Below are 12,171 nucleotides of genomic sequence, written 5' to 3' on the forward strand. Positions count from 1 at the left end.
CAGGTTTATCAAGGAGGCACAGCATAGGGCAAACCAGATATTTTTTATAAAATCTACTCTGTCTGGCGTAATACATAAACTGCATCTTCAGGCTAATTGCAGGCAAAGTGTACTCACTTTATTGAATACTGATAATGAATTTCAAAGGGTAAAAAATAGAAGGATATTGGAGTAAGAAGTGCCAAGAAAAAAACTGGGAAGTATTTTGCCTTATGTACTTTTCAGCTTAGCTCATCTCTGATGTTACCTCTAAAAAGAGCCAAGTCATTGGTACCTGTTTATAGTGTCTAGTGTGACTGGTTCCATTGCTCTCTTTCAGGAAGTCTTCCTACATGAGTGTTAAATATCCTTCTTTACTGGAAAGCAGTAATACAATTAGAGATACCAGATACTTTCTGATGAGTTCTAATTATGGAGACAACTTTTTGTATGCCATAAACTAGAATGTTTGCTCAGTTGAAATTATTTGTTAATAACTTTCAAAAAGCTTTCTGTTTGTAGTCAGATATTCTCTGTAATATTAGGGCTGTATTTATCAGAACTTTTGCTATTTGCTGTCCATACAGTTGAAAGTGTTCTGTGAAAACAGAATTAAAAGGTTTTATTGGATGAACTAGAACATTAATACAACTGTAGAAGTCTTAATCATTCAGACTTTAAAAATCTGATTCGCACAGTTGTCCTTTAACTGTCTTAGTATTACTTGCCTGTTGGCACAGATCTAGTCCCCAAGCTAGTGAAGCAAGGTTGGAGCAAGGTATAATGCACAAGTGAAGACAGTATGGATGGAAAAGACAGAAGTGCACAAAAACAGTGGAATATATGCTGATTATTTTTTTTTGAAGAAACTTAAATGTGTAAAGTGGCTCAATACTAAGATTGGGCTTTAAAACAAGAACAAAAAACCAAACCAAACAAAACAAAAACAAAAAAGAGGGAGAGAGCAAGAAAAGAAAGAACTCTTCTGAGAATTACTTACTCATTTTAACTTCTAACGTTTTTATTTAAGGGTGTTCCAGTCAGGGTTGAAGTGGGACCACGAGACATGAAGAGCCAACAGTTTGTAGCTGTTAGAAGAGACACAGGACAGAAGCTGACCTTTTCCGAACAGGAGGCAGAAGATAGACTGAAGCAGATTTTGGAGGAGATTCATGCAAACCTTTACAACAGGTAAATTGAGAAGTACAGTAAATGGCTGTGCTAATAACAGATGTACTTCACCTGTCAGAAGATTTTCTCACATTATTGGTTTTTCTGTGTGGAAAGACAGGTTAGGCCCATCTTTCTGTTTGTCACAATTCATTTCCTTCTGCCTCTGAAACTTGTTCACATAGTGATAGAAGTTTCCTATTGTAATCATGAAATTGAATGTTAAAGTTTGTGATAATAATGCACAGGGTTTGTTCCTGAAAGATGCTTCTGGTAGGGAATTTTGAAAGATCCAGATTTGTCCAAGAAACTTCAGTAGCTGAAGTTCTGTGTTCAGAAGTGTGTTCTAAGACCCTATGTCCTATTGATGTTCCTAGTATTGTTTTCTTATAAGCAATCAAATGCTTTTGGAACTGTGATTTGCAATTACTGCATATGCCAAATCCCTTGCATGTCCATCATTGCAAATTGTTGTTTGTAAAGACAGCGAGAAATAACATGATGGCAATCCAGCACCACAGTGGATGAGTGTTCCTACTTCCTTCTGTGGTGATCAAAGTTGCTTACCTAGTTAAAAAGCATTTTGCTATTTAGAATTAGAACTTAATTAAAAAAGAAAAATCTACATCTATAATACTTACCTGCTTCTGTCTACAGCTGGTCAGTGTTGAGCTGACATGCACAACAGTGAATTAATCTGGTGCAATGTGCAGCAACCTGGATAACAGCCCATTAGCAATGAATCAAAATTTTATCTCTTTGAGGGCAGACGTGGTAGAAAGGCATAACCTGATTAGGAAGATTCAAATGAATATATAGCTTGTTTTCATGTAATTTTCTGTTTTGACTTACTTTGAAAACTTAGTTCATTTGGCCATTGAGGTTATGTGTCTAACTTTGTGCTGACTGATTTTTTTTTCCTTTTCTTAGAGCTTCTGAGGACCTAAAAAGTCACATGGTGGTGGCCAATACTATGGAGGACTTTCAAAGAGAGCTTGATTCAGGAAAGGTAAGGAAATTTACTTCATTCTATCTTGGTAAGTACCTTGACATACTTTCTGTCCTGTACAAATAATTAGGGGCTAGAAATTTCAAAGCTTATTTATAAATACTGTTGTGGTTTTTATGGAATTCTCCTCACAAGCTGATGAATCCTCTCCTTTAGAGCTTTTTAATAAAAAATTAATTAGCTTTCTCAAAACTTATGATATACGTTGCTTTCTTCTTTTGCTAGAGTACTGTATTAACCAAATACGGTGTTTCAGGCTACCACCATTCAAAATGTAGTCCTATTCTAGAGATGACAGGGTAATCTCGAAGGACCTTATAATGCTGCAGTTTGGTAATTTGCATTTAAGTGTTACTTTTTTAATCAGAATGTGCTTTTTGGAGAGATTAATGTAAATAATTCAGATTAAGATGAATTTACTGTCATTATTCTAAAGGAAACAGTGGAAAACACTTGTCAAATCTCGTAATAGGGTCCAAGTAAGAGTTTAAAGTACATGCTATTTACGTCAAAGAAGTTTTGCCTTTATGACCTGAGTAAAAGCCATTGGGTTCATTGGGAATTACTGCAAGTCAGAAACCTCCTTGGGTTGATAGTAAGAATAACCCATAATGTGGATGATTGAGCTCTACTGATCTAGAGGCCTGTGAAAAAGTTCTGGCAAAGTATTTGAATTATAAACGTCAGAGGGGGGACTGATTGAGCATGCTTATGGAGTTGAGGATTCAGAGTTTTTAGACATTCTGTACATGGATGCTAAAATAGTAGTACTGCCTTATTTTCCTCTACAAAACTGAATACAAGTGTGAAATACTTTGTTTCCAAACAGCTTTTGACTACAAAGTATCTTTTCCTTGGCGCAAGCCTCTCTAAAAGCATCTGATTATTCTGGTGGTAGATTTAAAAACCAAAAGTCTCTAGTCTTTGCTTAACAGATAATTGTGCTCTGCATTGAACTAGTACTATTGCTCAAATGTATTGTGATTTCAAGATGTGCCATCACGTATCTTTCACTTCTGAATTTAAAAAGCACTCTGAAACTATGCTTGACTGTCTTCAAGATAAATAAACAGTAAAGGAAAACGTAATCTCTTTAAAATAATCTGAAGAGATGCCGTAAATGTGTATGTAAAAATAAACTAAAATGGAGTCAAGATCATTCCAAGAGCAGGAGTGGAATATGAAGCTAATGCTGCATTTGTGTGTGCACATAAATTATTACCCTTTAGTTTTGATGAAATGCTGTAGCACCACCTTTTGTCTTTTCCTACCACAGAGTTTCTAAATGATACCCTCTGCCTATGGAGAGGGTAAAATGCCTGGTCTTCAATGTCCAGCACTCACTGTCACATAGAGCTAGATTCTAGAGAGGGACAAAAGAATTGAACTATTTGTATTATGTTTAGCACTGTAGTGTAATCTAGTTTATAATGTAGTTAAACTTGGAAGTGAGAACAAATATTTTTACATTCCAAGTTGGATACTTGCATCTTTTTGGTACTTAAGTTATATAAGTTTAATAAAATCATCATATCTGGATTGAAAAAAAGTCGTACATAATTTTCTGACTGTTTCACTCTACCTATATATGTTGTATGGACAACCATTTATAGCATATGTGTTCCATAATTTCTTGAAATTATACTGTGTTAGCACTGACTTCTGTTTAAGAAGAATATTTGAAAGCTGAAGTACTCCTACTTAATTCCTGTTGCTGTTTTCCCCTTACTATAATTGCACTGTAGACTATTAGCTTTTTAAAGATGTAGATGCTTCTATGTTCTTTTAAGTTGCGTGCACAGTTTAGCTGAACAATAATTGCACAGGTATTTAAACAAAGTTTCATTTGACTAAGAAAAGATTAATGCAAGAGCAGTATAGTAGAGCAGTAACACTTTCTTTTTGCAGTTGCAGGAAAGTGAAGTCTAATAAAGGTGTGCTCCGGTTCAAAGCAAATCAAGAATTTTGCACTAAGAATGTAAATTTGGTGAAAGAAAGCCACAGATCAGCAAACCTTATTTACAGTTTGGATAGAATTAAAATGGCTGTGAAGGCTGAATTGTAGCTGTTGTTGCTGTCAGCTATTACCATTTACATGAGTGTTCAAATATGTGTAGGGCCTGTCTTTTTAACAGTAATCCTACTTTTTTGTATTAAAGAGAATTTTCACTGTGAATGTCCATTAAAAATGAAAAAAAAATCAGTAAAATGGAATATGAAACTTGGGAAAAGAGATTTGCTACTATAGCTAAGAGTAGTATTGAGAAAAGTGCAATGTGCACTTGCAGCCCAGAAAGCCAACCATGGCTGGGCCACTTGAAAACAAGCCTGGCCAGCAGGTCAAGGGAGGTGATTCTGCCCCTCTACTCTGCTTTCATGAGACCTCACCTGGAGTGCTGCATCCAGTTCTGGAGTCTCCAACAAAAGAAGGACATGGATCTGTTGGAGCAGGTCCAGAGGAGGGTCACGAAGATGACCAGAGGGCTGGAGCACCTCCCCTAGGAAGACAGGCTGAGAGAGTTGGGGCCGTTCAGCCTGGAGAAGAGAAGGCTCCCTGGATGGTCCCTCCCTGGAAGTGTTCACGGCCAGGTTGGACAGGTCTTTGAGCAACCTGATCTGGTGGGAGGTGCCCCTGCCCATGACAGGGGGTTGGACTGGATGATCTTTAAGGTCGCTTCCAACCCAAACCATTCTATGATTCTGTAAGAGTGCATGATATTATAATTTCAACTTTACTTTCTCAGTTTTCTTCAGTTAAGCTAACTGGAGGAAATGGTAAGAAAATACACACCACTACCCCTGCCTCCAAGAAAAATGTGCTGTTTTATTGAGTTAAAAAAACTAAACTGAGTTGATTTAAATGCTTCTTTGTATTTGTGTAGGTTTTTCTATGCTGCACTATGAAGGGATGACTGTGCTTATCTACTTACCTGATGAAAAAAAGCTACTAAAATTTAATAGTAGCAATCAGAACTTTTTCCCATGTACACTTTGAGTGTATTTGAGATCTTAAGGTTTAAGAATCATCCAGAGACAAGGATGATTTTTTCTTTACATCTCTAACTGCTTTTTTATTTTTTTTTTTATTCCCTCCCTTCCCCATCCAGATTGTACAAATCCCTTTTTGTGGGGAAATTGAGTGCGAGGATTGGATCAAGAAGACCACTGCCAGGTAAAGTATAACTGAACTGGAGGCTGTCTACCAAGATCAAAATATGTTTTGAATATAAAGCAGGAAAAGATGCTTCTGGTTCTAACATTGATGTACAATCCTCACCCTTGACTCTTGCTTTCCTGCATAATTCAATATATTTGCTCCCTTAGTTCTGAAACTTTCAGACTAATTCATATTCTTTTGAGATTTTATTTATAATACACTTTATTGCACCTTTATTTTTAAATGAATTTATTTATTTATGTCTATGCTTTTATTTCAGGGATCAAGATCTTGAACCTGGTGCCCCTTCCATGGGAGCAAAAAGCCTCTGCATACCTTTTCAGCCTCTCTGTGAACTACAGTGTGGGGCAAGATGCATCTGCGGCAAAAACCCTGCCAAGTTCTACACCCTATTTGGTCGTAGTTACTAAATTACTAGTGAAAGCACCTTCTCCTTTATCTGTGAATCGAACTTTTTTTAATAAGACTGAAATAGCCCCCAAACTTAATCAGTTTTGCGACTTTTTAAATGATACAAAAAACAAAGCCATATACCATAAACTGTCCCCCAGTTGTCAGTCTTAGGCTAGCAGTAATTCACAGACTTTTCTGTAAACATCTCTAATAATAAACATGTATTGTGAGCTGTAATATGCTTTGGTTGTTTTTTCTGTGTTGCTCGATGGGGAGGCTGGGTATCCTTTGTTCATGTCATCTTTCCATTTTGATGCATGTATTTTCTCGTACACTGAAAAAAGGCCTGAAAGAGAATGTCATAAACACTCTGCAGTGTGCTGACATAAACTTTATAGATAAAACATCTGTTTTTAATTTTGCCTTCAGATTTTTCAATTTTCAGTACAGACTTGCTGCTAACTTGTAGGCATGGTAAATGCTACCTATTCTAAAAACACCCTCTGGAGCCAGGTGCTTCAAGGAGTATTTTCACCCCATCATAAAACAAGTTTTGAAAGGCTATCTCATTTTCATCAATATGCAGGTGAATCCCGTTCCTTGCAGATATTTTGCAAAGCCCTGTTTCTCTTAGCTATAAAATGCCAGTTTATAAGATGTCTCTCAGTGATACTGCAATAAGTAATGCGAAGGCAACCTGAAGAGAGGTTTTTTCAGGCCTAAGGGTTTTAGGGTGTGGTTGTACCTCTAAAATGTTTCATAAAACCCTTTTGCTTTTCCTGCACTTAGTATGTATTGCTTTAGCAGAGAAGGCTGGGTATTGCAGTGTCATGAAATTATTTTTAAAAAAAGAAAGTTACTTCCACTCTGAGCATAGAATTGACTTAAAATAATATGAGATAGTCCTGTCACAAAATAACTTTTGGATGACACGTGCTTAATTTGTTTCTCATTTCTCTTGTATGTTTGAAGGCCGACTACATAAACCCCCTTGCCGACTACATAAACCCCTTTCCCTGAGAAGAGCTGAGTGAAAACTTGGCAATTAAAAAGTTGGACCAGTACGATCCTCCCCAGGCTCTTCCTGGGACAATACTACATGGCTGCCTGTTTGCAAAACCCTGTTTTTATGTAGCATCAAGAGTCCAAAAGTCTTAAGCATACAGGAGACTTACAGTACTGTTCCCAGATCTTCACACTTCTCTGCTTTTCAAAAGTGTGTGTGACCCGGGATTCCTGTGGTCAGCCTTTCTAGTCAAAATTTTGAATATTAAATTGAACCAGTGGCCTGTCCAGTTTAGGACCTTGTTTAGTACCTCAGTTTTTCAGAGAAAAGTGCAAAAATTATTGAATATTTCAGGTCAGCTTGCTCAGAATGCTTGAGCACTTGGAAATTTTCTGTAATATTCCTTGGAGGAAAATTAGTCCTAAAGTGTTTGCTGCAGTTGCATCTTAAAATCATCTGTCTTGCATTCATCTGTCTAGGTATTTTTTCACTATGTAGGCAAAGTCTCGTGGGTAGTAATGAACAAAGGATTTGGGGAATAATGTGTCAATGCATGCATTCATCTTTCATTTTCAGTTGACATATCAGAAGAGTGGCCCTGAGGTCTTTCTATTCTGGTGTGCTGTCTCTAGCACCGACTGGAATTGTACTTCAAGAAAGAGCATAAGTAGTAAGACCAGAGGGATGTTCTCCTGGCCTCAAATGCTGAGTAACTAAGATTCGTCTTCAGAGATACTGCCTACTGCAGCACACTTTTGCTGGGAGAAAGGGAGAGGCAGCTTCAGCGTTCTCAGGCATAAAAGACAGGAGAGCACCCAGATTTTTTGTCAGAGCAAAACAGATTATTAAGAATAGATAGAACACTTTCAGCTCCCATTGAAACAGTCACTCTACAACACTGGTGTTTTAAAAATGAGATGTAGAAGTTGTTAATGGCATAGTGCTGAACAAAGGAAAGGCAAAACTAAATGCAGTCTGCACGCCGCTGCGACCTTATTGGTTTGAACAAACAGCCAACCTTCAACCAGTTGACTGCATCGAATTCATGAGTAAACATGAATAGAACACTGTTCTTAGAAATGAGTTGCTCTCAACCTGCAAATAGGTTGGTTTGAAGCCAGAGGTTTCACAGAAGCCCAGCCCTTTTTGTTTGGTTGTTTTTTTAAAAATTATTTTCCACAGCATGTTTCTTCCTGATCATATTGTAGGGCTTGAAGTATGTGGGACACGGGTGACTCACCTGCAGACATCTATGTGGTGATCTTCCACAGAGGAGAGGCTAATGCCTGCCTGGGAGAGGCAACTCCATCTTGAGTATCCTTCTGTCAGAAGCACAATATGAACATCCATACTCCTAATTATACTGGTATAAAAGGCTTTCAGAATCTTAATAAATTGTGTGTCTTGGAAAATAAGTATATAAATCAGAGTAACACAGTACAATTGATTAAATGAGACTGCTTTGTGTTTATACTAGAACGGCAAAGCTCTTAGTATTCCTTAGTTCTTATAGTTGTATGCTGATAAATTTGAGTTAAATAGCATAGCAAGGTGGGATGTAGCGGAAACACCTTAAGGTGGTGCTGCTTGTTATTGACAAAACAGAACACACTCGAGCATTTTAGCTCTGCTGTAAAGGGAATGCTTCATTTGGCTCCATCTCATGTTTTGGTAATTAAAACCTTGTGCAAGGCAGCACTTTTGAGAGCTCTTAAGTTTGATCATGGTCTGTTCCTGTTGAAAAGAGAATAACTTGAAAAAAAGTTGCTTTTCATTCTCTGTAGTTCAGATAATATAATAATTAAGTAGTTGAACATTGCTTTAATACAAGAAGGAAGAAAATGTCATAGAAATAGCTGGAATAGATGTAATAACACAGGTGGGAGAGGATGAAGAGGAAGAAGAGCAAGTATCTGTTTCAGTGTTGTAATTAGCTCTACTAATTCACCCTACTAAGGTTAGTGGTGTTCTTAAAAGGTGGTGGTGGGGAAATCTCGAGAGCTGCAGTGTACAGGTAAACAAATGACCAAATGTTATAAGTTACATCTGTTGGCAGGCAAGGCTTCTGACAAACTGGACTTTAAACATAAATATTTTGCCTGTTGAAACCCTGTGAGCAAAAAAGTAAATGAAAATTGGGGGTTGGTGTTAGAATTTTTGAACTAAAGTTAGTTTACCTCAGGAAGCCTCAGGCCAGCAGGGACAGTTCATCAGCTCAGGTTATCAGTATTATTATCTTATCTCACTATGGCTCTACTGCATGTAATTTCCTTCCGTTTTATCTTGTAACTAACTGTGCATATATGTACACAGATGGGCATTTCAAATAAAAACTGGATCATAAACTTTTCAAGGAAGGCACCTGGTCTGTTCACTCCGGTTACCTAGTGTGCTAGTAGAAGGTAGATTTCCGTCACTGGGGTCTGTGAGTGTGCACAGACTCCTATGTGTACACTCAAGAGCTCAACAGGTACTACAGGGAGTGACCAAAAAAAAAAAAGTTACCGTGTCAGGTTCTTACTCTTTTCCAGAAATGTCACCAAGTACAAGCTAGGACTTTTGCAACTCTTATTTCCCCCATAACTCCTGGTTGTGCTTTCCCCAAATCTGACTCTTTCTTGCAACTGTATAAGGATTGCTTTGGGATTTTGAGATACGCAGAGTTTTCTAAATGGGAGATAAACAATGTGCTTTGAGTTTATTGTTAAAGCTCAGCTTTGGTGTCTACTGGTCGCATATTTAAAAAATGGCCTCCAACCTTGCTCCATATCCACATTCAGCATTAAAATATGTCAAAAGTACAAGCAGTTGAGAACTCTTAAGTTGCTAAAATGTAACATCAATTAGGCTGTCTTTGAAACTTGCTCTATGAACAATATGCTCAACTACCCTCGCAGGCAGCTTATGTTTATTGTGCTCTTAAAAATAATGTCAACCCAATATGGATTTCAAATGTCTTCTTCCACAGGAATGTTGTATTTTCTCAGTACTAAAGTTACTGGCAACAAAAATGGCTGAAACCAGACATTAGAGGAAAGTTTTATGCAAAAGAAATGCCTCTCTAACCACTTAAAATTCTGAGCAACCGTTTTATGCTCTCCTGTCTGGGCCTTACTCAGTTTTTTAGGACATTGCTGTTGGGTAGAGTAACAAGTGTTGGTGCTCCTAGTAGTCTCCCTTGTTTTATTTTTGTTTTTGTAGGGGGAAAAAAAAAAGTCTCCTGAGGGTGGAACCCATACAGGACTGGAGTTTTCAGGCTGCCTTCACATGACGAATCTTGCTAAACTGCCCTTTAAACTGATTTATTGCTTTACTGCTCCCTATAAAAGTGGCTCCTGCATGTGAGCAGTACTGACAGGTGAAGGGACAGAATCGGAGGCAGTGAGCTGCTCCTCGCACACCTTTGTCTTGCAGAGCCTCAGAGTAAGGGGAAGAGAGGAAGAGAAATGGGCCGCTACTCGGGCAGGAGCAGCAGGCTCATCTTCATGTGCGTGGTGAGCCTTCTGCTGTTTGCTGTTGAGGTCTCAGTAGCCTACGTTGGCAACTCTCTTTCCTTAGCTTCAGATGCCTTTGCTGTTCTCTCTCACTTGATCTCTATGATCATCGGCTTGTTCGGTGTTAGGTTCAGTCGCATCAGATGGCACAAGGCTAACACTTTTGGCTTCAGCCGAGCAGATGTGCTGGGAGCTTTCGGCAACTCTGTTTTTGCCACCGCCCTGATGTTTAGCATCTTCGTTGAGGCAATCAAGAGGTTTATCAATCCTCAGAAGACTGAGAAAGCACTGCTCGTCCTTATTGTCGGGATTGTAGGTCTGTCCTTCAATGTGCTGAACTATGTTATCTTCATGGACTGCTGTTATTGTCATGCACCCCAGGGAGACACCGAAACAGGTAAATAACTTAACGCAGCTGCTCAGCATACCCAGCCCTCTAACGCTTCTGCGTAGTGACTTTTCTAGGGACTGTTTACTGCTTCTCTGGGATGGGCGAGTAAAACATTGTAGTTTTCTTCATCCTTTTGTAAGCAAGGATAATGGATTTTATGTCTGAACACATTCCTGTTTTCTGCTTATTCTGCAAAGCAGCTATCCCCACATGCGTTTCTCAGTATATAATGTTTAAGTAAGGTATGGATTGACTTTCTAAAGAGTACAGTCGACAAGAAAAATTTTCTCCCTGATCCACTGGCTGGCCACATGTGGGGTGAGGTGTACTGCCACTCTAAGGAGATACTTATTAGGAAATACCTTTTCGTGTGATACCAATCATCCACAGTCCGTAACTCTCTGTGCTTTAGTAATTCTGCTGTAATTTTTTATCTAGGGTGTGGTTATATTTTGAGAGGTATTCACAGTTTGTCTGAGACGAAAGAATAGGTAAGGACAAAAGGAGAGTCTCAGCTTTCCTTGTTCTGGGGGTAAAAAACAAATGTTTTGGTAATATTTAAATGCTGACTGAAAAACGTGTGAATACAGAGCTGAAGTATTCTTTGCTGGTATTTGTTAACCTGTGCTTGAGAGAGGCAAGGGAGAAACAGTGATACTCTGCTGCATAAATCTTTTGCAGCAGGTTCTGTTGAGTGCACAGAGGTTTAGCCTTTCAGTGTATTTTTCTTAGTATGGAATTTTCAAATTTCTACATTTAGGAGGTGGAATGGGGACTGTTTTGGTTTTTTTATTCCTGCAGAAAATGTCTCTTTATTTGACACAAGATACATGTGTGTTCTCTCTCTCTCTATATATATATCTCTATACATACATATACACACATTTATTAAAAATAGAAATATTTCAGCTGGGGTAGGAACCAGATATTCACAAAGCATTAACTGGACATCCTGGGGGGAAAGCTGAGGGAACCCGTCCAATAAAGCAGTTGCTGTTATGTACTGCTCTAGGTGAGGAAAGGTAAGTCTTATATTTGACCTTCAGGCTAGACAGGGCTTTGGAGCTAGAAATTAAGTTTGTTAGCTTATATTTCAGTGTTTAATATGTTTTCTGTAAAAAGGACTTAAAGTGGAAAATATTTCTGGTCATTATTAAAGATATGTCCAGGCCATATTAAAGCTTTAACTTCACAAGTGTGTAACTCTAAAACCAGATGCACAACTTATATTGCTGCCTGTTTGTTTAGATACCCAACTGTTTAAAATGTGAGCTGCTCTTAAACAAAAGTTGTGATCATATGTAATTAGCAGGGGGATTTAATAGACTTTTATGTTAGGAACTGTCAGCAATTCCAAACAAAGCCTTAGTCTGTTTGTGACGGTGTCTTGGTTTCAATCTCGCAAAAAATTGTGCCTCTGAGTGAACTCAGGGAGAAGGAACACATCAGCACTTGAAGCCAAAGGCAGAGAGTGTCAGGCAATTCAGGGAATTAACTTAACTTAATGGCAGCCGTGCAGGTAAATGCTGTTTTAACTGAATGTACAGGATC

At 38.2% G+C, this 12,171-nt stretch overlaps 1 protein-coding gene across 1 annotated transcript in view; it reads left to right on the forward strand.

Moving 5' to 3' along the window:
• Nucleotides 1-5,966, forward strand: part of EPRS (glutamyl-prolyl-tRNA synthetase) — a 39,136-nt gene extending 33,170 nt beyond the window's left edge. The window contains exons 30-33 of the mRNA XM_010188320.1: nt 1,010-1,170; nt 2,080-2,158; nt 5,266-5,330; nt 5,596-5,966. Coding sequence (XP_010186622.1) covers nt 1,010-1,170; nt 2,080-2,158; nt 5,266-5,330; nt 5,596-5,746 — 456 coding nt within the window. The 3' untranslated portion in view covers nt 5,747-5,966. The remainder of the gene's footprint in view (nt 1-1,009; nt 1,171-2,079; nt 2,159-5,265; nt 5,331-5,595) is intronic.
• The last annotated feature ends 6,205 nt before the right edge of the window (nt 5,967-12,171 follow it).

The sequence above is a fragment of the Mesitornis unicolor genome, unplaced genomic scaffold (genome assembly GCF_000695765.1).
Source record: "Mesitornis unicolor isolate BGI_N332 unplaced genomic scaffold, ASM69576v1 scaffold20437, whole genome shotgun sequence".
In the NCBI taxonomy this organism is placed as follows: domain Eukaryota; kingdom Metazoa; phylum Chordata; class Aves; order Mesitornithiformes; family Mesitornithidae; genus Mesitornis; species Mesitornis unicolor.